General features: G+C 36.0%; 1 protein-coding gene across 4 annotated transcripts in view; it reads right to left on the bottom strand.

Moving 5' to 3' along the window:
• The window catches only part of LOC106877922 (protein DENND6A), a 99,988-nt gene that overhangs the window by 6,418 nt on the left and 66,733 nt on the right, over positions 1-26,837 (bottom strand). Inside the window, exons 8-18 of one of the 4 annotated variants that reach the window (XM_014926995.3) lie at positions 22,216-22,281; positions 20,272-20,327; positions 17,871-17,931; positions 16,970-17,031; positions 16,717-16,812; positions 13,017-13,111; positions 9,277-9,345; positions 8,970-9,034; positions 6,206-6,295; positions 3,713-3,766; positions 1,484-1,596 (exon numbers count right to left, since the gene is read on the bottom strand). In XM_014926995.3, the coding sequence (XP_014782481.3) occupies positions 1,484-1,596; positions 3,713-3,766; positions 6,206-6,295; positions 8,970-9,034; positions 9,277-9,345; positions 13,017-13,111; positions 16,717-16,812; positions 16,970-17,031; positions 17,871-17,931; positions 20,272-20,327; positions 22,216-22,281 (827 nt within the window). The remainder of the gene's footprint in view (positions 1-1,483; positions 1,597-3,712; positions 3,767-6,205; positions 6,296-8,969; positions 9,035-9,276; positions 9,346-13,016; positions 13,112-16,716; positions 16,813-16,969; positions 17,032-17,870; positions 17,932-20,271; positions 20,328-22,215; positions 22,282-26,837) is intronic. The other 3 variants (XM_089363427.1, XM_089363428.1, XM_089363429.1) reach the window with 3 other exon arrangements.

Genomic DNA, 26,837 nt, shown 5'->3' with positions numbered 1-26,837 from the left:
CAGTGTGGGAATCTCTCTGTGATTGTTTAATTTACTAGAAACAGTGACCACATCTCCTTTAAATTACATCTGTTCATTTTAAAAAAGGGAAGTACACATTAGGTAATTTAATCTTTGGTACATTATCCCTTTCTTTTGTTTTTGCTCTCAACTCCTGATGGGAGCTCTGTTGTGGCATGCAGTATGTCTTGGGTCTTAGACATTTTAAACTTGGCAAGGTCCATATTTCAACGAGAAAGAGAGAGAGAGAGATCTCAGTATTTAACTGGTACTTTATCAACTATCAACCCTGAAAGTATGAAAGGAAAAGTTGACCTCAGTGGGACTTGAACTAAAAGCACCAACAACCAGAATAAATACCACAAGACATTCTATTACATGGCTCTTGTGTCTCTGCCAATTTACCACCTTGATACACAGGTCAGCTGAATCAGGGCTGGCCTGGGGATAAACAATAACACATTAACAATAACAAGAAAAATGATATTTTTTCTATGTGTAATATAGTTCAACTTAAACCACATTTAACAACATTGAACCAGAAATAAAGAAATAAGTTTATTTTGTCATTATATTACTGGATAAGCCAAGCGAAAACAAACGTTTACCAAGAGATCAACAGTTCATATCCAAACACCAATACTTTATTGTGTTCATGTCCAAGACATCTAAATTTTAACAACTGACTCCAGCAAGACACAAGTAAGTGTTGTGATTGCACTTAAACTGACAAGGGATAAGTAAGCAAGCAGTATTAATCCTTTTGACATCAGCCCAATTAAGATTGTTCCTGCTTCTATAATCTCTGTGGAGGTGCAGTGGCCCAGTGGTTAGGGCAGTGGACTCGCAGTCATAGGATCGCGGTTTCGATTCCCAGACCGGGCTTTGTGAATGTTTATTGAGTGAAAACACCACGAGGCTCCGGCAGGGGATGGTGGCAAACCCTGCTGTACTCTTCCACCACAACTTTCTCTCACTCTTTCTTCCTGTTTCTGTTGTGCCTGTAATTCAAAGGGCCAGCCTTGTCACACTGTGTCATGCTGAATATCCCCGAGAACTACATTAAGGGTACGCGTGTCTGTGGAGTGCTCAGCCATTTGCACTTTAATTTCACGAGCAGGCTGTTCCGTTGATTGGATCAACTGGAACCCTCGACGTCGTAAACGACGGAGTGCCAACAACAACTATAATCTCTACTTTCTGTTTTAAAATGATCAGAATCAAAATCTTTCATCAAAAGGTTGGAAGGTAAAACTGACTTTGGTAATGAAGGAAAAAAATAATATTTAAGAAATCTGGTCAAAAACAGTGTGCTGATGTTTTTATTTTGAAAAAATAGCAATCATGAGAGAGAAATGATAAATAGTTTTTAAGTTTAGGATTCTGAGTTTGAATTTGCTGACTTTTAAGATCTAAGTTTGTTCTTTGCAAACCATTTTATTTTAGCAGAATTTATTGTCTAATAGATAAAAAAAATACTTACTTGTATAAACCTTCCCAATCTCCTTTGATACCTGAAGTTAGTTGTGGACCAGACTGTTCCACCGTTTTCAAAAACTCATTGGCATCAAATGGCCGTAACCTGGGTGGAGCCTGCTAAGTTGAAGGCAGGAGTTAGAGAAATGATATTTGCATATTAAAGACAACTGAATTATAAGATAGACAAATCAAGTTTAATTACTGGCAGACACACACATGCAAATATATACACAATACTGATTGATGTAGATAAAAATATAAGCTTCCCAGTGAACTGATATCTTAACAAAAAGTACCTTTAGCCCTTGAGAAAATCATAGATGTTACATTTACTTCTCTCATTTACATGACTTTGTACTTTTCTACAGTGCTTCTGGTCCTTGGAATGACTGGTCTTATGTTACCTCCCCTCACTTACCTCTCCTAGTTTCCCTAATCTTGAGTCTACTTTTCTAGATACAACACTAACAGCCAATCCCAATAGTTTTTCTCTCCAAAATACCAATGAAGCACTTTTCTAAAGACCAAATAATAACAAAATTTAATTGCAGTCAAGTGGTAAGTAGTTAATTTCTTCACCTTATGTGATCAAGAACACCTGCCTGCCTGCTCTGTCTGCTTGCTTATTCATCTTCACAAGACACCATAGATTGCCTCTTTCCCTCATCAAGAACCTCTGTACCTATTCTCCATCTGAATGCCATGCAGAATAAGGCATCACAGTATCTCATCTGCTTCCATATTTCTACTCATTCTTAGAAAGGACCAATATGAATGTGTGTGTGTGCGTGCACTCTCTCTTTCTCACACGCACACACACACAGTGAGCCTTTTCTTTGAGCCAGTGATTAACCTCTACATGGTCACTTAAACTGCTTGAAACAGCAACCAAATCACTCTCGTCTCACCCTACTTTCTTAAAAAAAATTAAGGCTGCATTGAATGTAGTTCTAGATATAGTGTACGGAAAAAGAAGAAGAAAAAAAAAGACAGGATAGTGAAGGATGACACCTTGATTACAGGACTGCTTAATCAAAGCTGACCTGGGGTTAAACTATTGTATATTAAAAATAGCAACCAAATCCACCTTAAACAAGGTACAATGTATTAGATAATGAAGATAGAAAGCATTTCAAAGATGGGATGGCTATAACGAGTATGTCTTTGACTATACAACTTGCTCAAAAAAAGATGACATGGGATTAAACAAACATATTAAGGCACTGTTTCTCCACACGTTTTAAAAGTTTTAGCTCATGACCAAATAGGGAGAATGCTTCTTATTGAAGTAATTCACAAAGCTCGCAACTAATTTAAACAAGGGAGTGAAATCTGTTTTATGTAAGTCAGGCAAACCAGAGCAGACAGAGTTACGTCCCTTGGTCAAAGAGCACCAAAACTGCTGTACGGAGCAGTTTGCAAATTGATCTGTGGTCAGTTGTTGCAGTACCACAACTGCTCAGCCACATAATACAATTACCGAGTTCATTAATGAAACAATAGAAAATGTCCCCAATTTTCAACAAGAGTTGTATTTTTTGTTTTATTAACCAGCATCTAGTTAGTGTTTACGTTTGACACTTCTCAGTTACATCTTATCAAAATACTAACATGAATCAGAATTAATAAAGTTGACTGAACTAACTTCAAACTCGTACAACTCGGGCCACAATTTAGAATGAAACATTAACCCCCCCAAAAAAAAACAAACAAACAAAAAAAAAACCCTCAAAAAACCAAAAAGAGAGGAAACCCTGAAAATATTTCGTCTGTTTGGTTTGCAAGGTTCTGGATATGAACTCAGGTTTCGAAATAGATAATATTATATCTCAGTGGGATAGGTCATTATGCCAATAATAAAGACACACACTGGTTGCATTTATTTTCTTTTGTTATTATTATTCAGTTACTTAACCATTCAATCAATGAACTAATCGATTCTTTGCTTAATCGTTAAGGATGAAAAGTAAAGTTGACTTTGGCAGAATTTGAACTCAGAATGTAAAAATGGATAAAATGTTGCTAAGCATATTGTCTGATCTGCTGACGATTCTGGTACCTTGCTACCTTAGTTGACTAATCATATTAAAAGAAGTGAAATAGAATCAGTGTGCGTGTTTATTATTGGCATAATATCGCACCTGAGATACAACAAAAACTGAAAATACTATCATAAAATAACAGAGAATTATTTGCTTAAGATGATATAACTCCAAATTCCACAAACTCTTACCTTGTGAGGAGAAATATTCCTTTGGAGTGGCATCAAACTGGCCATGTGTCGTTCCTGGAAATAAAGGAACAACGAAAAACACATTTAAAATTCTTTTCTTTTCTTTTTTTCCTTAGTTAATTTGACAAAGAGAAGGTGCAAATAAGGTGATACATTTGTATGTTTCTTTTTTGTGGTAGGGTTTTCCTAAATTGCAAGTCGTGGAGATAAACTGAATGAGGTTAGCGGAAGAAATGGGGCATCGTGATGTTATTGTGTTTTTAAATGACAAAACTGTGTCCATCACACTGCAACTGTTGTGGGTGTGTGTGTTTGTATGTATGAAGAGTGAAGGTAGGTGGCTTGGTGGTTAGGATATTAGGCCCACAATCATAAGGCCGTGAGTTCAATTCTGAGCGGCACATTGAGTCCTTAAGCAAGACACTTTATTTCACGTTGCTCAAGTCCACTCAGCTGGTAAAAATGAGTTGCACCTGTAATTCAAAAGGGGCCAGGCTTGTCACATTCTGTGTCACGCTGAATCTCCCTGAGAACCACGTTAAGGATATGAGTGTCTGTGGAGTGCTCAACTGCTTTTACATTAATTTCATGAACAGGTTGTTCCGTTGATCAGACAAACTGGAACCCTTGTTGTCGCAGCCAATGGTGTGCCAGTATAAAGTGTCAGTCCAGGAACTAATTAATTAGGCCATTATCAAAATAAAGGACTTGATGTATTTAGTGCTTAGTTAAAATATTTACGAAAAGTTAATGATATTTTGACAACGATAGTTTTTCATTGAGAGTCCAGCCTCACCAAACTGACAAGGTCGGACTTGTCTGCTTGAGAAGACCTCACTCATTTCTATATTACTCTCAATGAACACACACACACACACACACAATTTCATCTTTGAGTCACAACACAAAGGAATGATTTTTTTTTTACAGGTTTGTTGCATGTATTTGTCAACAACAGCTTCCTCAGTAAATGTTTGACCTCAAAAAGTCTTCCAACAGGGTTGATACTTAAAAAGTGGTGTTTGTTAAAAAGTAACCCTTTTTTTTTCTGCAATAAAAATATATACAAACAAGGGTGTGTATGTATATGCGTAAATGCAATGTTTTAGTGTTGCTAATGAGTAAAAATTACAGAAAACAATTAAAATATTTACTGATTGTGAGATGCTAAATTCATTAATCATGCAAGTTTAGACTGGGGGCTTCAAATTTTCCAATAACAGCTCATTCAACTGCTTGAATACCCAGCCAACTTTAACATGATTAATACACACACACACACAAAACCAAATGGTGATATTTTGAATGCATTTTATACACGTTTCTAGGAGTTATGTAAGATAGCCCTTACATAATACTACCTTCTTCAGTTGAATATTTTAAAGTGTATATGTATACATACATATACATGTGTGTGTGTGTGTGTGTGTATATATATATTGCTTAAGCATAGCAATACTAATAACCAACATACACATGCCTCAGCATTAGCCAAGTTCAGAGTGTAATAAGTGAGTGTGTGTATAAGCCAGTATGCTCCGTTGGATGTGTAATGTCAATGTGAATACCCGTCAGAGTGTAAGTATCTTGAGAGAAAAGCTGAACATTAGAAGCATCAGTTGTGGCGTGCAAGAGAGACGATTGCGCTGGTATGGACATGTGGTGAGAATGGAGGAGGATAGCTGCGTGAAAAAGTGCCACACCCTAACAGTTGAGGGAACCCGTGGAAGAGGTAGGCCCAGGAAGACCTGGGCTGAGGTGGTGAGGCAAGACCTTCGTACATTGGGCCTCACCGAGGCGATGACTACGGACCGAGACCTTTGGAAATGGGCTGTGCGTGAGAAGACCCGGCAAGCCAAGTAAGATCGTTGCCAGTGCCCCTGGACTGGTTCTTGTGCGGGTGGCACATGAGATGCACCATTTTGAGCGTGGCCGTTGCCAGTACCGCCTGACTGGCTCCTGTAGGATTTTCGAGCGAGATCGTTGCCAGTGCCCCTGGACTGGCTTGTGCGGGTGGCACATAAAAGACACCATTTCGAGCGTGGCCGTTTTCGTGCGGGTGACACGTAAAAGCACCCACTACACTCTCTGAGTGGTTGGTGTTAGGAAGGGCATCCAGCTGTAGAAACTCTGCCAAATCAGACTGGAGCCTGGTGTTGCCATCCGGTTTCACCAGTCCTCAGTCAAATCGTCCAACCCATGCTAGCATGGAAAGCGGACGTTAAACGATGATGATGATGATGATGATGATGATATATATATATATTGAGAGAGAGAGACACCATCATCATCATCATTTAATGTTTTCTATGCTGGCATGTGTAGGATGGGTTGACAGGAGCTGGCCAAGTAGAAGACTACACACACAGTGTGTGTGTGTGAAAAATGAGTTCAATAGCACAAAGACATATGTCATTGAAAAAAAAAAACACCAAGAAAAAGAAAAAAACAATTTTATAAAAGAGCAAAAAGTAAAAAAAACATATAACTTACTAAAGGAATCATGAAACTTTGCGTGAGTTCTAGGAAATATCGGCGTAACATTGCATTCTGAACTTCAACAGGTCTTTTAGTTTGTGCTCCCTATTTAGAAATGTTCAAAGATGGAATTTACAGAACATTACTTTTTACTGAGGAGTTAAACAACACAAAGCATTATAGTTTACTTGGCAGAAAAAGAAAACTGGGATTTTCTCGAAATGCAGACCCAAAATACTGAACAATGAAACAAATAGCAGTGCTGTATTCCTATATACATATACATATGTGTGTGTTGGCACTCCGTCGTTTACGACATCGAGGGTTCCAGTTGATCCGATCAATGGAACAGCCTGCTCGTGAAATTAACATGCAAGTGGCTGAGCACTCCACAGACACGTGTACCCTTAACGTAGTTCTCGGGGAGATTCAGCGTGACAAGGCTGACCCTTTGAATTACAGGCACAACAGAAACAGGAAGTAAGAGTGAGAGAAAGTTGTGGTGAAAGAGTACAGCAGGGTTTGCCACCATCCCCTGCCGGAGCCTCGTGGAGCTTTTGGTGTTTTCACTCAATAAACACTCACTACGCCCGGTCTGGGAATTGAAACCGCGATCCTATGACCGTGAGTCCGCTGCCCTAACCACTGGGCCATTGCGCTTCCACTACATATACATAACAACATATATATCAGAACAACAAACATTTTAAGGCTATTTTTCCCTGGCTAAAAGTTGGAGTTAGCCTTGCATATCTCACAAGTCTTTTCCATACTTTTTTTTTATGGTTAGATGTCCTTCCTGACATGAAACCTTTTGACTGTCTTCTACAACACACAAGGGAATGGCATATTTAAGTTAAAACAGAAATACACACAGTAAATACACAAACACACACATATATAAACATAAAGGTGTCAATGTGTGTATATGTGGAAAAAGGGTAACTGAAAAAATTGCAAAACTGCATACAAAACTAATGTATAAAAGATGAGGTTAATATTTAGAGGAATCTAAGTTATTAATTATTACAGTAACTTCTCTCAGAAAAGTGGATGTATAAGTTTTACAATTCTACACAGCAGCTAAAAGAAAGCCTCTTAGATAGGATATTTCAAAATAACTACCATTAAAAAGACATTTAAAAAGAGATATTTCGAACAAAATATTTAATAACTTTCCCAAGCTACATGAATTGCAATGAAGATGACGACTGTAAATTAAATGTGTAAATGTTTGAAATAAATTATTATCAAGATTATAAATCTTACTCTTTCCTTGTTTCAGTCATTTGACTGTGGCCATGCTGGAACACTGCCTTTAGTCGAGCAAATTGACCCTAGGACTTATTCTTTGTAAGCCAACTACTTATTCTATTGGTCTCTTTTGGCGAACCGCTAAGTTATGGGGACGTAAACACACCAAGCGATGATGGGAGACAAACACAGACACACAAGCATACACACACACACATATATATATATATATATATACGACGGGCTTCTTTCAGTTTCCGTCTACCAAATCCACTCACAAGGCTTTGGTTGGCCAGAGGCTATAGTAGAAGACACTTGCCCAAGGTGCCACGCAGTGGGACTGAACCTGGAACCATGTGGTTCGTAAGCAAGCTACTTACCACACAGCCACTCCTGCGCCTTAGAAAAATATTTTCATCTCTACCATGTTTTAGATAAAACAAAATCCATGGAGACGGGTGGTGTTCTGCATCATCAAGACTTGTATTACATGGGAAAAAAGCATCGTAATTAATTAGCAAAGTGAAGTTGCTGTGTGGATTGGAATATATAATATTCTGGGTAAAGATGACAGAAGGAAAATATAAGAAAGACAGCAGAGTTTTACACCCACTGTTTGAGAAACTGGTTGCAACTCTGAAGGACTTCCCACGGCAATTTCACTGTACAATTGTTGTTTTTACCAAATAATACTGTTTCAATGGGTTTAATCTCTGAGTAGGCATTGGGCATGGGTCTTTTACAACCTCCAGTTGACCACTTTGTGAGTGGAATTTGTTCGATGGAAACTGCAGAAGCTCATCGTATATGTGCGCCCATGTTTGTATTTGAAATAATACTGTTAGTTGAAACAGAAAAACCCTGTGTTATGTCAAAATGGTAACTTAACCAATCAATAAAATATAGATCAAGAAAACTCCTGGAGATCACTCTAACTAAAAACCGCTGAAGAAGGCAGTACCCTAGTATAGATACAGTCCAATGACTGAAGTCTGTAATTAGAAAAACAGCCTTAGCCCAGGATGTGAACACAGTAATGAATTGGATTTGAACCAGGTACTTTTATTTTTAAACTAAATATAATTACACACTAATCCACTAAGTATACGCATCAGAGGTGTAGTGTAGGTTTTGGTTACCCTGTGTAGTAGCCAAATTGTCCACCCACTTCTTTAAACGTAATGTGCCTTTGACAGCAGCAACCGCACACATATATAAAGTGGCCAACCTGTGTAAAACTGCATGCACCTCACAACCCACATTATGTCACTGGTCTTACTCTTCATTTAACAATAAAGTTTCAGAGTTAGAATCCAGTATCCTATTCCTGGATGTACACACTGAGGAATAAGACACCAGATGATAACTAGAGCTCAGACGAATGAAAATATAGTCTATACTATATTTGTAAATATTGGAGATGAAAGTAAATGGAAACAAAGTACAGGTGTTAAATTATTTCTAGTGACGAAGTCAAAAATCTTTCCCCCAAATTATAATCTTACTGGCTGAAAATTAATCTTACCTTTATAACTCGCTTTAAAATAACTTTGTCTTTATTTAAAAATGTTTTGTATCTTGTATAAACACCTAGAATAGAGAGAAAGGTAAATACAAAAGTAACAATAAGAATTTATTCTTTTGATTATTAGACGGAACATTTTTCAGATCCTGACAAGTCATCCAACTTAAGCTAGCATGAAGGATAGATGTTAAGATGAAGGATATATAATTAGTTACAGTTTCATGCTTTCTGAGCGTAAAACCAAGGCAGGAAGCCAAGTCGAATCACCAACCCAAAATACGAATATATGACAAAAAATAAGTTTTACCTGGTTTTGAATCTAATGTTTTCAAAGCTGTAGACTTCTTTAATTTGTTGAACTGTTTAGGGGAACTTACTGCAAAAATAAAACAAACAACAATAATATAAATATGAGAAGAAAGCAGATTTGAAGAACCAACTGAAAAGTTAATATTCCAAACTCTTATGTACACTTACAGGTATGAAGTAAATCACTTTTTACAATGGAATTCAAAGTAGCTAAAGCTATAATAATAGCATGTAGAATATTGGCTTAACGAGCCCTGTTATCTATAGCTTTAGCGACTAGGAGTTCCATCATTAAAAATGACTTAGTGTCATGTCTCTTGAATGAAAATTTACAGGTATGTCCAAAACTTTTACTGATTTCATTTCTTAAAACACTTTCTTCATTACTGTTCTACATTCAGGTTGGAAAATTTATTTGTTAGAAAAATTACTTTTTTTACAGCTGATGCCCCTCTTACCTGAGAATTTTAGATTAAATTCAGGCTATCAAAAGTAAATGGATATGGGAAGGGGTGTGAACAGCCCCCCCCCCCCCAAAAAACAACAACAAACAAACAAAAAAAACCTTACGTTAATATCTTTGCATTTGTCTTTTCTGCAATGCCACTAGCCTCAGATAACTCAAAGACCCACTGCTCTACATCACTCTGATGTCAGCTTCCCCACTTTACTTCAATGCTGGCTACCTTACTTTTTCTTGAAACATGCCCCACCTTATTTAATCCAAGCTGCTCCTCATAAATCAACCCAGAGCTTTACTACTTCGCTTTGACATCAGCCGTTCTGCTTTACCCCAACAACAGCTGCTTTAAGTATTTCACAGAAACCCGATTCACCTTACTGACAAAATGCTCCTTCTAATTCTTGTCCAGAGATGACTGACCTCACTCCAGTATAAGTGATTCCACCATACTCTTGTACCATTACCCTAGAACAATGCAATGCCAGTTGTCCTACCTTGTACCAATATCAGTTGCCCAATCTTACCCCAATATCAACTGCCCTTTCAGTACTCCAGTTGCACTACTATACTCAATGGCAGTTGCCCTATTTTACTTTAGCTACAGCTGTTCCAGTTTTATTGATAACCACAAATAACAAACCCTCAGTAAACCCCCTCCTCCCAGAATATAAGCATTCATTTACTTTTTACACCTTCTACAAGTGGCTGTTACTTTATGAAGGACTGTAAAATATATTGAAAATATATGACAACAGAAACTAGAAATAACAGAAAGTAAAGCTACGACAATGCTTTTGATACAGCATGCAAGGTTGACTAAGTGGTTGGCTAGGTATTGTTGAGGGAGAGAACAATCTAAGGATATCTACAACATAAGAAATAACAATTCTCACCAGTGGTTCTCAAACAGTGCACTGAAGAACACCAGTGTGTTGCAAGGGGTATCTAAGTGCATTAAACATTAAAAAAATATAATTTAACCCTTTAGTGTTTATACCGGCCATATCCAGCCAAAATATTCTACCCGTTTTATCAGTCAGATATGGCCTTTCATAGCTACCTTACAGTGTCATTTTAAAAATCAAAATCACATCATTGAAATCTCAAAACATTAGATAATAATTGATTGGTTTAAAGTGGTGTGAATACAGAAGCCTTACATTTGACAGAAGAATCTGAATACTAATGGGTCAAGGCATTAGAAATCCATATTAATTCCTGAGAGTCTTGAAAAAATATGTTAGTCATAATTGTTATACACAAGTATGATTATTAAAACAATAACCTAATATATATATATTTTCTAAGTGTTTAAATTTAACCCTTTTGTTACCATATTTCTGTTGAGAAAGTCTGTGTTTCTTTCAATTAATTTAAAATATAACAAAGAATTTAGTAAAATAACTTATTTATCATTGAGCTCGTGTTAGGAACATAAATTGTGACTAAGGTTTGGTGGAAGATTTTAATTCAGAATTTTTGAAAACAAGATATTTATATTATAGAGCCAGAGGCAGTTTGAAGCAGGTTAGTATCAATAGAGTTAAAATAGTTGTTTTTTTTTTTTTGTTTAAAAACTGTCCATGTGATGTGCACTAGTAATTTTTTATATTTGATCTCCAATGTGGCACAAATTCAAAATGACTAAGAACCATTGTGTTTCACAAGTTGCACAGCTGAGGTAGATAAGAAGTGTCACAGTTAAAGTAACAGGTGATGAAATCATTGAAGTAACAGGTGTCACAACTGAGATAAGAAGTTGATGTAGCCATGGTAACAGATATCAGAATATGGAATAAAAGGTGCCAAACTGGTTCAAGCTGACTTAAAAGATTTGACAGGTGAGACAAGAGTGACCACACTTGAAATAACAAGTGCCACATCAGACATAAAAGGTATCGATACTTGACTTAATAGGTGACATAAGTGAGATTTAATACTGTAGTTCATTCAGTACAAGAAATCTCAAACTTGGTAGTTAAAGAAGAAAGATAAATTAACGTTACACCAGAGATTGATATTTTAATTATAGCTGTTGTTGTTGTTGTTTTAGATCTGAATGAATCCTGGTCAAGCAAATCGAAGGCTATGATTGAAGGTATTCTTGCTGTGACCAAGCCATATTTTTTTTCAGACACAATGTATCTAGGATTACATCATTCAATGTATCCTTGCTGTAGAGCAGTGGTTCTCAACCAGGGTCTATATAAGATTTTACTGTTAAAATTTATGCGCAATGAATTGGTTACACTTCTATAATACACAAAATATTTTAGCATATTTTTATACAATTCCTAACAATATTCAATTATAAAAATGTAATATTTTTTTTTAACTATTTAAGACCAAGAGGGTGCACCCAAATGAAATAGGAATCAAGGGGTCAAAGGTTAAAAAAAAAATGGTTGGGAATCATTGCAGTAGTGTATGATTTGAGGGTGATTGGGCTGCCATTTCTAGCATGTGGAAGCAACTTTGTAGAGTTTTACCTCATTGGTTTCTGTGATCCTAGTTTATTGTTGATGTTGCTTATTCATATGTTAATTATATTTAGTGCTTAAAAATATATTAACAAATGGTTAACTATAGTGTTCTAAAGGTGACTCTAAATTTGCACAAAACTTAACAAAACTTACAAAAATTTGGTTCCTGAATTTGGTTTTCTAGAGGATAGAAAAACAACAGATAGCTTATTATTGAGCATTAATTTAATTGAAAATTTATCACAGTTCATTGCTGTTTATAAAGTTTAATTAAAAAAAAAAATTCTGAGAACCCATTATGTTTGTGTCTCCTACATCAAGAAGGATTTGTTGAGAGCCAGGGCTTAGTTCTCATTTCCATGGTATGAAGTTGATGAGTAAATCATAGTTGAAGCATCGTAGAATATACTGTTGTTCCCAGAGAGACACTGAAACACTAGCAATGGGTTTTGAAGTAGTTTTTACTTAGCAAAAAATCTAATACCTTATTCATATGGCCACCTTTCTACTCATTATTATTGTATTAAACCAGCAAGTAGTAGTTGTTATTGTTCAGCCCAAATTCAGCTCTGACTAAGCAGACTTATGATCAGAGGAGTTCCAGTTTCCAGATGTGACCATTCCATATTAGTTTTTCTAAACATTATCCAATATATCTTTGTTTTTTATTTTAAGTTAGCAGAAAGAGAACAAGAGTTATTTTCTATTTCTAACAAGCTCTCTTGTTGGTTCAATTCAATTAGTAACAGATGACAGAGGTAAAGTGAAATAGGTGAGGAAATATAAACATACCTGTTGCACACATCTCACCAATTCTGATGATATGAGGCCAATGTTGAAGGGTTTTGGCAAAGAAAGGATTTGTTACTCCTAATATGACAGGAGGTCTGAAAAAAAAAAAAAAAATCCAAAAATTTCAAGTAATACTTGGAAAAAGGATTAAAATTAAATGTGTGTTTACATTTAAATCTACATATAAGAGGTTTGTATGTACACACACGTATGTATGTATGTATAGTTTTTCATTGAAATAGTGATGATTGTATGCACGCGTGCACGCACACACACACATACATACAAATAGTGCCTCCGGTTAGACAAGTGTTTGTTGTTGAATAACTATATATAATTAGGTACATAACATGGTTTCACACCCAACTGAGTTTTGTCTCTCTTCAATTCAAAGTCACTGAGCAGTGCTAACTGACATCAATTTGGATTCCAGCATGAAATGAAAGAATGGATTTAATGACATAGCAGTTGCTCTCAAACAGAAGTGTTTTTATATTCATAAATATTCACACACAGGCATACAAGCAATTTATATTATGCGTACATATACATTTTACAATTATTTATACATATTAACTTTGTGCCGGTGGCATGTAAAAGCACCCACTACACTCGTGGAGTGGTTGGCATTAGGAAGGGCATCCAGCTGTAGAAACTCTGCCAAATCAGATTGGAGCCTGGTGTAGCCATCTAGATCACCAGTCCTCAGTCAAATCGTCCAACCCATGCTAGCATGGAAAGCGGACGTTAAACTATGATGATGATGATGATGATATAATATTTATACAAATATAAATCTATGTTTTATAAAAACATTTATATGTGTGTGTGTGTGTATACAAATTCATACATACATCTTATATCTAATCCATATATTTAATCTATTTTCCTATGTTTGTTTACATTGGATGGGTTTTCTTCAGTGCAGTGTTTTACCACTTGCTATCAGCTTTCACCTCTCATGTCATCCTTCTCCAAATATTTCTTCCACTTGGATTGCATTACCCAATTTATTATCCTCCATATGCATCACATGGCTCTATTAGCTAAGTCTTCTCCAGCTCAAAAAATGTCAGGTATGTTCTTTAAGGCTTTGTTTACATGTCTCACTAGGAAGAGAGCATCGGAGCTACATCATCTTGGCATTAAACCCAAACTGTCATCTAAGATAATTTTCATTTTAAATAGTTGTGCTATGACGCTTTCTGTTACTTTCATAACTTGGTCTGCCAATGTATTACTACTGAAGTTTGTTATGTGTATTTTGTGCATAGCTATGTGGTTAAGAAGTTCACTCCCAAACCATATAGTTTCTGGTTCATTCCCACTGTGTGGCATCTTGGGTAAGTGGCTTCTAACATAGTCTTGAGCTCACCAAAACTTTATGAGTGGATTTGGTAGATGGAAGCTGAAAGAATCCCATTGTATACATACATATACAGACACATATATGCATACAAACACATGTGTCTGTATGTGTGTATCATTGCATTGATTGAACTATCAGATGTTGTTATCCATTACTGGTGGCAAGGCACTTCCATGCATTGTTGTAGCTTTCAAATGATGTCACCTTGCTGGCTAGGCCAAATATGTATGCATGCATACATGCATGTGTGAGCATGTGTGTGTCCAAGCCTCAACATTGCTTGATAGTTGTAAACAAGTGTCAGTCACAGAAGCAATTTCCTTTGTTTCCAATCTTCTGTGAAAAACACGTCTGACCATAGGGAAATATTACCTTACTTGGCATTGAGAGGGTTTGTGACAGCAAAGGCATCAGGTTGTAGAAAGGCTGCTTCAATAAACGTCTGAGCCATTTAAGCATGATAAAGTGGGTACTGAAATGATTATAAATATCTCATTGCACGGTTTCTTAGATTCTATCCAACAAATGTCTCCTGTAACAGTGTCAGATTGCCTAATCTCTTGTGAGTGAAACTGGTACAAAGAAACTGTATAGAAGTCTCAACTATATGTCTGTATATGTATGTGTGTGTGTGTGTATATATATATATATATATATATATCATCATCATCATCATCGTTTAACGTCCGCTTTCCATGCTAGCATGGGTTGGACGATTTGACTGAGGACTGCCCATATATATATATATGTAATAGGTGCAGGCGTGGCTGTGTGGTAAGTAGCTTGTTTCCCAACCACATGGTTCCGGGTTTATTCTCCACTGTGTGGTACCTTGGGCAAGTGTCTTCTACTATAGCCTCGGGCCAACCAAAGCCTTGTGAGTGGATTTGGTGGATGGAAAATGAAATATACATATATGTATATATTTGTGTGTTTCTGTCTGTGTTTGTCCCTCTTCCATTGCTTGACAACTGATCTTGGTGTGTTTATGACCCCCGTAACTTAGCAGTTCAGCAAAAGGGTCCAATAGAATAAGTCCAGGGGTCGATTTCTTCAACTAAAAGGCAGTGCTCTAGCATGGCCACAGTCAAAATGACTGAAACAAGTAAAAGCATAAAAGTGTGTGTGTGTATATATATATATATATATATATGTAAAAGGTACCTGTGATGGTGGCATGTAAAAGGCACCCACTATATTCTTGGAATGGTTGGCATTAGGAAGGGCATCCAGCCATAGAAACCAAGCCAAAATCAGACTGGAGCCTGGTGCAACTCTCGGGCTTACCAGTTCCAGTCAAACCGTCTAACCATGATGATGATGATGATGATAATGATGTGTGTGTGCATGAATGTTTACATCCCACCTGTCTTTGCAGGACATCACTTAAGCAAAATGGTAATGCTGTGTTTACTTCCCATATAAACAATACATCCTGTGGTTCTGGCAACAGGAAGAGGATCCAGCGGCCATAGAATACAGCTTCAATAAGTCTTTAACCAATCTAAGCCAGCATAGTAAAGTGGATGTAAACCAAATGAAGGTACCGATATACATAACTGAGTTATATGCAATAAATCTGGTACTGGTATCTAGACATTTTCAAATATGTTGATAGCAAATCTAATATCCAAACCTATACACACATACCTTTTATTCTTATCTTTTACTTGTTTCACTCATTAGATTATGGCCTTGCTGGGCACTGCTTAGAAGGGTTTAGTCAAATCAGTCAATCCCAGTACTTATTTTTAAGTTGATAGTAATTCTATTATTCACATTTGCTGAGCTACTAAGTTACAGGGACTTAAACATACCAACATAGGTTGTCAAACAACACGGAGGGAGGGACAAACACATGCACGTGTGCACACACACACACACACAATGGGCTTCCATACAGTTTCTTATTTCTTTACTGCCCAGAAGGGGCTACACACAGAGGGGACAAACAAGGACAGACAAACAGATTAAGTCGATTACATCGACCCCAGTGCATAACTGGTACTTAATTTATCAACCCCGAAAGGATGAAAGGCAAAGTTGACCTTGGTGGAATTTGAACTCAGAACATAAAGACAGACGAAATACCGCTAAGCATTTTGCCTGGCGTGCTAACGTTTCTGCCAGCTCTCCATACAGTTTCTGCCAACTAAATTCACTCACAAATCATGGTCTGAAGCTACAATGGAAGACACATGCTCAAAGTGTCACACAGTGAGACTGAACCTGAAACCATGCGGTTTCAAAATGAGCTTCTTACCATACTAAAAGAAAAAAAAAAAGAAACGAATTCGTTTGATAAACTGATGCTAACAATAGGTTACTTACGGAGCCTGTGTTCGTGTTGTGTATTCTTTGAATTCGCTGTCATGAATTGTGAAATATGGTCGGTAGTCTAAACAGTAACGTAAAGGAGATATCAAACTAGAAAAGACAGAATCAACTTGGCAGTGTTTATGATAAAACAGGACATTCAGTTTCAATGGAATAATCATCACAAGAAAATTCAACAATGGAAAAACAATAAAAAAAAAATAAAAAAAACTAAAAGAATAATCCAAGAACAAAAATGATCACTAACTTCACTAATGCTTGTACTGTATTGGATGTGACTGTGGGTGATGCTGCCATTACTGCTATCGGCTGAAGAACAACAGAAATATGAATGAAAATAAGGAATAAAGACATAGTAACGGCACATTCATTCATTATAACAAGAATCTATAAACTCATCAATAATCTGTGTGTGTGTGTGTGTGTGGTACAGTTTCTCAATGACACAGAGATCAGGTATGTGTGTGTGTGTGTGTGTGCATTGGACTATTTCTCAATGACATAGGTCAGATGTGAGTGGTTAGAGCTTCACTAATTCAATGCAAACTGGTAACTCGTGTCCTTCACTTCTGACCCATCAGAGACAACTATGCAAATGACTGAATCCTCTCAGGCATGTCTCTCCAAATCAAAGACTCACTCCAAGTTCAAATTCTGCCAAGGTCAATTTTGCCTTTCATCCAGATCTCAAATGAAACACTTTACTTGGTCTTTCCTCCACAGGACTAAAATTCCTTCCCTGCACTTTCTTTTCCTGTAAAAATATTAGTTTAAAATTTTGGCACAAGGCCAGCAATTTCAGGGGCGAGGGTAAGTGAATTACATTAACCCCAGTTCTTAACTGGTACTTATTTTAGCAAGGATGAAAGGCTAAGTTGATCTCAGTGAAATTTGAACTCAGAACACAAAGGCAGACGAGATGCTGCCAAGCATTTTGCCTGGTGTGCTAATGATTCTGCCAGCTCACTGTCTTTTTTCCCCCCTGCAAATATTGATCTGCAAATGTTGAGGATGAACATCAATCAACTGCATAGATTTCACAAATCTAGGAGAGACTGAAAATATCATGGGCACTGCCCCTTCTTTATGCCTGACTGGCAAAGAAAACAAGTAAAATAAATGAAAATGTAAAAAGAAATATACCATACCTCTCCTATGATCACAAGCTCCCATAACATTTGTACATGTGCTAAAATGGGTTGGAAAGCACTGGAAAATACAAGAGAAAAGAAACACTTCAAAAACAGTTCTTATATATGGGGAGAGAAACAAATAATTTAATGATATTAACCCTATAATGCCTAAATTAAAATAATGGATAAAAACATTACAGGCGAGTCTAAAACATGAAAGAAAAGAATATTTACAACCACTAGATATTTAATTACAATTATTTACATGCAATTATGTTGTTGAAATGCAAAGAATTCTTACACTTGTCTAAACTTAAATATAGCATTTTTCTTAAAAAAAAAATTTATGTTTGTAACATCAAGAATTATTGATTTCAAATTCACCACAAGGCCAGCAATTTTATGAGAAGGGATAAGTCGATTCCATCAACCTCAGTATTAAACTGGTACTTATTTCATTGACCCTGAAAGAATGAAAGTAAAGTCGACCTCGGTGAAATTTGAACCCAGAATATTGAGATGGATGAAATGCTACAAAGTATTTTGTCCAGTGTGGTAATGATTCTGCCAGCCCGTCGCCTTAACATCAAGAATTATTAACAAAAGGTGTTATAGGGTTAAATATTTTTATTATCATTAGTCTTGTTTAACTATTTCATTACTATTAAGTCTTGTTTAAAAGTTGTATATCTTATTCTGGAAGTAGCTTGGCTTTGATATCAGAACAGCTCCTGGGAATAGCTTGGCTATAATATTTAAGCAGCTTCTGAGGGTAGCTTGGCTATAATTACTCTCTGAGAGTGTAACAAGTTGTCATTCATGAGCAAGTACAGCTTGAAAGCATGTAAAATGCTTTTGTTAATTATAACTGCAAACAGGAATAGACACCTTCTCAGCCTCTTCACTCTTGACCAGTGGCATAGCTAGGGTAAACTACAGCCCCTACAAAATCCACGATATTATATAGTACTTATTTGTTACAAGTAATTAATGTTTTAAAACAATATTTCAGGAATAAATATTTTTACCAGGGTTCATTTACCTGCCAATTTGGTACAGCCTGTAATTCAAAATATATTTTTTTAATGTTTAATTTTACGAAACCTCCTTACTTTAACCGTTTAATGTACCAGCTTCCCTGATTGAAACATTAAAAAAATCTAATGTGTGAAATGAGATGTAATAAAAAAAAAAACAAGTCTCATCTTTCTTGCTTTTGATGAGGTGCTCCATTTCAATCTGCACCCTCCTTCAATCAGTGTCCGGGGCATGTGGATCACCCAGGATGTGAGGAAAGAGGGCAAGAAAGAGGGTAGCACCAGTACCTAGTTGGTACTTATTACAGCTGAGTAGACTGGAGCAATGTGAAATGGAGTGCCTTGCTCAAGGACACAATGTACCAGCTAGACCAGAGATTGAGCCCAGAACATTATGATCATGAGCTGATCAACCCAGCCACTGGGCCACACACCTTTGCTTTCCGAGAGTGTACAGGAAGATACACCGGAGTGATTTACAGTTATTTTCAAGGGTACTGGGAATTGGAGTTGCATGGTAACCTCACTACTGCTGGTTGCACAAAAATGCACTCAGTACATGCTGTAAAGTGGATGGCATTTACAGCAGTAAAAACCATGCCAAAACAGACACTGGAACACAATGCAACCCATTGGGCCCATCAAATTTTGTCAAAATGTTCAAACCATGCTAGCATGGAACGTGGGTGTTAAATGATGATTATGATGAGGATGATAACATTTCAAACTACTGTGCCATGACACAAAAGTGTGCTGCAGACAGTCCAGGTATGTTATGAGTTTTTCGGGTGAGATGGAAAATGCCAAGATATTTAGAAAACTTCAGAGTTTTTAATCTACAACACAAGTACATGTGTATTACATTGTGATAGAGTGCAATGTGTGCCCCTGTCTCTGTGTTAAAACAGGTTCAAAACTTCCTATTTTATATAATAATAATACAGGGCATTTTGTCCACTGCTCTATTTAATTTCACCAATGAGACACTATACTGCTTTTCATGATGACGATACATATGCCATAGGTTAAAATTTCAGCTTGAATGAAAACTATTCAAACAGCAAGAGGAGGAATACAGTTCTTCCTGAAGAGAGATGATGTTGCTTGTGTAGTATCCACATTTAATATTCAGTTCTAATTTGAAAGATGTTACTCTTTTGCAAGGTAGTTGCCTGAATATTATAGAAATTAATATATATATATATATATATATATATATATAGTAAAAACACTTGCCCATGATATAGAACACTGGAATTGAACTTGCAACCATGTGGTTAGAAGAGAACTTCAGAACGACACATCTATGCTTATAGGTTACTTGAGAATACAAACTTCAACCCATTGGGCTGAAATAAATTAAGGTAATTGTTACTTACCTAAAAATATCAGCTTCATGTAGTGTTGGTAGGATTGTGTGTGCAGGTAGAGTAGGCTGTGGAAAAGAAGAGAATTTACATGAAAGTTAATATCAATGTTTGTTTGTTTTTTTTACATTGACTTAAGGCTTGATATTTCAAGGGGAGGGTAAAATACAGTTAACTTATTCAGACTCAGTTCATAACTAGTATATATTTTTCTGACCAACACAAGTGTGAAAAGATAATTTTTACCAAAAGTGTAATCAGATACAGGTTATAGAAAGATATAAGCTGACTGTAAGTCATTATATAATCCCAATTCATCACCTAAAAAATTTCAGTAGCACAAAGTATTAGGAGTATAAGATATTTTTTGTTAATAAGCAAACTGGTAGAATTGTTAGAGCATTTAAAGTATTCATCCCAGCTCATTAAATTCTAAAACCAAATTCTGCCAACTTTCCCTTCATCCCTCAGGAGTCAGTAAAATAAAGAAGCAGTCAAATACTGGGGTTAATGGTACTGACTTACCCCTTCCTCCCAGAACTGTTCTCTTAACCAGAGACCATAATTTAGTTCTGCCACTTTCTACAACAACTATTTCTGCTACTCTTGTATCATTAGGTCATTATTAATAATGATTTCAAATTTTGGCACAGGGCTGGAAATTTGGTGGGAGGGAGTATGTTGATTACATTGACCCCAGCAGACTTTGAACTCAGAACATGAAGATGGATGAAATGCCGCTAAGCATTTTGCTTGGCATGTTGATGACTCTGCCAGTTTGCTGCCTTACCTCATTATTAATAATGACCTTCATCTCAGTCTGCAAATCACTAACCAGTTTGATCAATATATTTTGGGCTTGGATGATGTTGTTCTGGTCAAGCTCTAGGTTAGCACAGATTGACCAAATTTGTGATTAAGGACAGTGCAGGATTCAGACTTGGTGAAGTCTCAAGCTATATAAAACTTGGAGGCCCCTCGATAAAGAAATTACACTAGAAGGTTTTACAAAAATTTAAAATATGTACATGTATGGCTAAGGAGAAATATTACTTAGTTTGGAAACAGGTGAGGTTTGGCTATAGAAAATGTCATTCAGCCGTAGAAAATCTGCTTCAATGAAATCCATCTGACCCATGCAAGCATGGAAAAATGGATATTAAAACAATGATGTGCCATTCAGTTATTTTGAGGTCTGTGAAAATTCTGAGGACCTTAAATAGTATTACTTAGTTTATTCCTAATTTGGTATCTTTTTTTCTAGCATTGAGATATTTAAACCTTTAGCATTTAAACCAGCCATATATTCTACTTGTTTTGTGTTCAAACTGACCAGATCTCACACCTACCCTACAATGTCATTCTAAAAATATACAATCACATCATTGCTATCTTGAAGCTACAAGATAATACATGATTAATTAAAAGTAATGTGAATAAATAAGCATTACATTTGACAGAGTAATTTGAATGCTAAAGGGTTAAAATAGCATTATCCAATGTGTCCTTCCTTTTTAATATGGTGGTATTAGAGATGAGGGAGATTAGGCAGCATTTTTCTAACTGGCTCCTCCATTGGTGATGTTTGTATTAGGGGACTGATCTTCAAAACATTTTCAAAATGCTTTAGTCAGAAATATAAACCCTTTTGTCACTATATTTCTAATGAAATACACTGCCCTTCAAAGAAATGAAGAATTTTGTAAAATAACTTTGCCATTGTTAAATTTGGTGTTTGGAATTTAAATTAGCATGAAATCTTGATGAGAGATTTTAATCTAGATGATTTTCAAACTTGAAGTTTATATTACAAAATCAGGAGAGGCTTTGGGTAGGTTGGAGTCAAAGGGGGTGAAAGTGATTTCTATTATTGAAAGGAAAAAGTTCATGCGCATCAAAACAGACAGCAAATTTGAAAGATATTCATGAATGAAATAATGATGGAGAGATTCATACCATTAGAGGTACTCTTGGCTGGTTAATGATTCCTACAAGTTTATCCGACCGACATGGTACTCTCAGCTAAAAATATATGAGAGGAGATGGGTTAATATTTGCTGTATCAAATACAGGAATTATAGGTGTTTCAATCTGAGGAAATAATTGGATTTGATTAAAAAGAGAAACAATACTATCGCATGTATGTGTGTGTGTGTGTGTGTGTGTGTGTGAATTGCCTGCAAAAAAAAAAGATGGGGAGGAGGAGAGGATGACTTCTTTTGGCTATACTCAAGATTATTTCCAAGGGACTGAATAATGTAGAACTGGTTACGTTGATGATGATGATGAAGCCAAAAGACCAAAGAAGCTGTAGTACTCAATAACAAAGAGACAGAATAACCTACAAGAGATGAAAGTTGACAGATAGTCACATGATGTGCAATACAATATAAAACTGAGACAACAACTAAAAAAAAAAAATAAAAAAAATTTCTTTACAGCAGACAGCTGCTCTATCATAATAATGATAGTGTAGAATAAATAAAACCGAGGGTTCAGAAATAGAAGGGTAAAGAATTCTTTTTTTTTTTCAAAAATTGTAACAACAAAACTAAAAATTTGAAAAAACAAAAGACTATCTCTTGTTTTTTTTTAGACTCAAGCTCTCACCCTCCACCACTTGTTAGATAAGTAAGTTGATGAGATTAAAGGATTAAATTATTGTTTAACATTCTTTATACCAACATGCCTGAAGCAGTTCCTGGTTCTATGATAAAATCGTTCCATTTTAAATGGTTGGAATTTAAATTTAAATCTTCCATCATAGTTTTATGCAAAAACATATTGTTACATTATGTTTAAAAAGCCATTTTAACAATGACAAAATTAATTTAATTTATTAAACACTTTCAGTTGTAATATGGTTACAAAAGTGTGAAAATAATGTTTTCCTATGTATAAAAAAAACGAAGACTTTATTTTAGAAAAGAACCTCGTAGTCTTATGCAATGATTTGAAAAGTATAGCTAGTACTTATTTTATGAACCCTGGTGGGTCAAAATTAAATACTATGAGACATTTAAACTGATGCTATAACCAACATTTTTGGCCTAGTCACCGCCCTAAAAAATACAGAAATATTACAGACAGATCAGATGAATAAGTGTTCCATACAACTAAATGCCAGAAATGGAATAGTAGGCCAACGTTAATGTAATTATCAGGAATTTAGGAAAACTGATAACACTGGAGAGGAGAATAAGAAAAATAATGAGTGTGTTTTGTTTAGTATTTTTTCACGAATGCATCATCATACAGAAGCAGATAGAGGAAGGCTAAACTGTATGGTGGTCAGAGAATGGCTGAGATATTTCTGTTTACAGAAAATTATAATATCAACAAAGTGGGCGGATGAAAATGCCTAATGTAAATATAAATGAAGGAGACTAATTGGAAGATGTAATACTGTTAAGGATGATATACTCTATCTAGAAGATGGGTTAGTACAATCACAGCTGGCATGTATCTTCAGAATCAGGGTTCACCTGAGGCACATCAACAACAAATATTCATAGGTAATGAAGGAGCCGCTAGTCAGTTGCTTGATTTGCAAGAAATAGTAACTAAATCTCCCTCAAACCATACCCCATCATCATGCTGTTATGAAAAATGAAATGTAAATAACTCCTCAGCCACAAAAAGGCATTTAAGGGTTTGTGTTTAGTTCTGGTTTTATAGTGTTAAGCAGTTGAGTTGGGGCTAACCTGGAGTTAAACAGAGACAACTACAACTAAAATGAAGGGCAATAAATATCAATAAATAGTTTTAAAAAACTGCCACCATCGCCATCATCATTTAACATTCATTTTCCATACTGACATGGGCTGGGCAGTTTGATCAGAACTGGCAAGCCAGAGAGCTGCATCAGGCTCCAATTGTCAGATTTGACATGGTTTCTATGGCTGGATGCCCTTCCTAATGCCAAACACTTTACAGTATGTACTGAGTACTTTTCACGTGATGATGGCACAGGTGCTTTTTACCCGGTACCAGTATGGGTGCTTGTTACATGGCACCAGCACAGGTGCTTTTGGTGCTGTGTGTATTCTCAGTTTTAATTTAAAGCTACACCGAAGTAGATAAAAGAAGGCTAAATTGAATGGTAGCTAGAGAAAAGGTTGGATAGTTCAGTATGAAGAATACATTTATATAAATATAATTTCAGCAGAAGTGTGCTGATGGAAATACCTAAAGTATATACAAATGAGGGAGTTCATTGGAAGAGTTAAAGATAAACTATATCTAGAGGAAAGGTAGTACAATGACTACTGGCATGTCTCTTCTGAATCAGAGTTGACCTGGGGTTCAGCCATAACAAATAAATATTCAAAGGCAATGAGGGAGCCTCTAGTCAGTTACTTGATTTGCAAGAAATAGCAACTTAATCACTCTCAAAGCACATATCGCCTTCTTAAAAATGGAAGGACACAGTTAATGTCTGAAAAAAAAAAAGAAAGAAAAAAGGAGATATGGTGACTGATACACTCCAATAATTAACTCTCCGAACATGATACCCATTCCTGACAGGCATATTAAGGCTTATTGTTACACCAGTGGCTGTCAACTAGGGTTCACATGACCCTTAGGGATCCATATAAGATTTTCCTGTTAAAATTTATGTGCAATAAATTGGTTATATGTCCAGAATAAACAAAATATTTTAACAATTTTTATAAAAATTCTAATAATATTTAATTATAAAAATATAATAGGATTTTTTAAAAAATTGAATAGGTCTGAGGGTCCAGTAGAATAAAATAGGGATCAAAGGGGTCCATAGGCAATAAATGGTTGAGAACCATTGTTGAACACTAAAGTGTTCTTGTTTAGAAATATTGGCTAAAGCTAAGCTTCTGTTCTGGTTAGGTTAGCAGCCAAGTACACTGGAAAACGTGCTGGTAGTACAAAATTTGGGAGAGATGGAAAAATGACACATTCCATAAACAGCGATAAAAGAAAAATGGTAAGAATTAAATGTTAAATTATTGATGCCACAAAGACTCTTGATCACAAGGACCAGTCCTTGTGTTGTAGTGGTTAGTGTACCTCAATACTCCTCAAGAGCTATGCCAGCATAGTGCAAGCTCTGGGTAAGGCCTGCCATGCTGGATAGATCAAAGTATAGAGTCCAGGCTAATATAGATTGCCTCTTCCTAAGGTAAAAAATAGGTTTGTTTAGGGCCAACAACCCCTACTTAGATAAAAAAAAAAAGTGTAGTTACTGAAGCATTGATGACAATTCAAAACCATGTAGAGGAAGGCCTTCCCTCAGGGTCCAGAGTAAAGAACTGTGGAAACAAATTGCTGGTGGCTTATGCTCCCTAGGAAAAGAAGGGCTTAACCCTTTGGATACCAATCCTCTTGAGAGGTTCTATGACAAATTTTACTATTTTAAAGTGGTCTAAATTATAATCCTCCATCAAAATTTTATACTAATTTGTTCTGGACCTCAGCTTAATAATGAGAAAATTGTTTTACTAAATTCTTTAGTATTTTAAAAATTAATTGAAACAAAGGCAGCATATGTTGACAGAAATATGGTAACAAAAGGGTTAAGTAAGTAACAGAGAATACATAATAGTTTTAATCAGCTAAAACTAGCAGCCAAATTTCTTTCAAATTATGAATTATTGTATTAAAAATAAGGTAAGGATAAGTTGGCTTATGTAGTCCCCAGATATAGTGCCTGAAAATAAAATGGGATGGCTAAGGTTGGAGTGTCTTTTACCCAAGAGCTACTAATTCAGAGATCAACCTGGATTGAACAAGAAGAACAACAAGATATTAACTAATAGATATTACAAACATGAGGCTTAAAACAATTTCATTAAACAGGAGACTCGCTTTAATTTACAATGGATTAACTCTTTTGTTACAGATTTATGTATTTTAATTGCTGTTTAAAATAATTGAACATTTGGGAGGATTTAGCATAAATAACTTCCCCATTATAAAGCTAGTGTTAAAAATGGTTCTTCAAGAAATTTATGATGGAAGTTTTAACAGTAAATGTGAAAACGGATAGTTTTGTATCACAGGTGAGGCATACTGGTGAGGAAGAGGCTAGAAAGAAACAACTAGAGAAGAGAGGAACAAAGACCTGAAGAACTGAAAGTGTTCCAGTCTGTGGTTGATAAAATAGTCTATGCAAACACACACACACACACACACACACACAGAATCAATCATTATACATGTCCAAACCCATTTTTTTTCTAGATACCTCACAATCTCAACTCTTTCGATGACTCATCTGTTTTAATGCTGCAGTTGTAGAGCTTTAACCCTGTGTCTACCCAGATTCAGCAGACCAAAGGCATTCCAGCCATGACCACCCTGTCTTGTTAGGAGTACCTAAGACTACATCATCTAATGTGTCGTTTTCATATTTAAGATAGTACAGGAAGATTTGAAGGAAATTTGGCTGCTATTTTGAGTGACCATGTAGAGACTCCCAGCAGTCTCACTCAATGAGTCTCTTCAAATTATAACCACAGGACAAGCTGAACTCAGTATTGCAATCTAATAACAGTAAATTGATGTTACCATGTGATACTTATTGACAGTTATGTGGACAG

Source organism: Octopus bimaculoides, chromosome 15, assembly GCF_046866305.1.
Source record: "Octopus bimaculoides isolate indiv1 chromosome 15, ASM4686630v1, whole genome shotgun sequence".
NCBI lineage: Eukaryota > Metazoa > Mollusca > Cephalopoda > Octopoda > Octopodidae > Octopus > Octopus bimaculoides.
The sequence above is the reverse complement of the archived record's forward strand: the minus strand, read 5'-3'. Positions and strand labels throughout refer to the sequence as shown.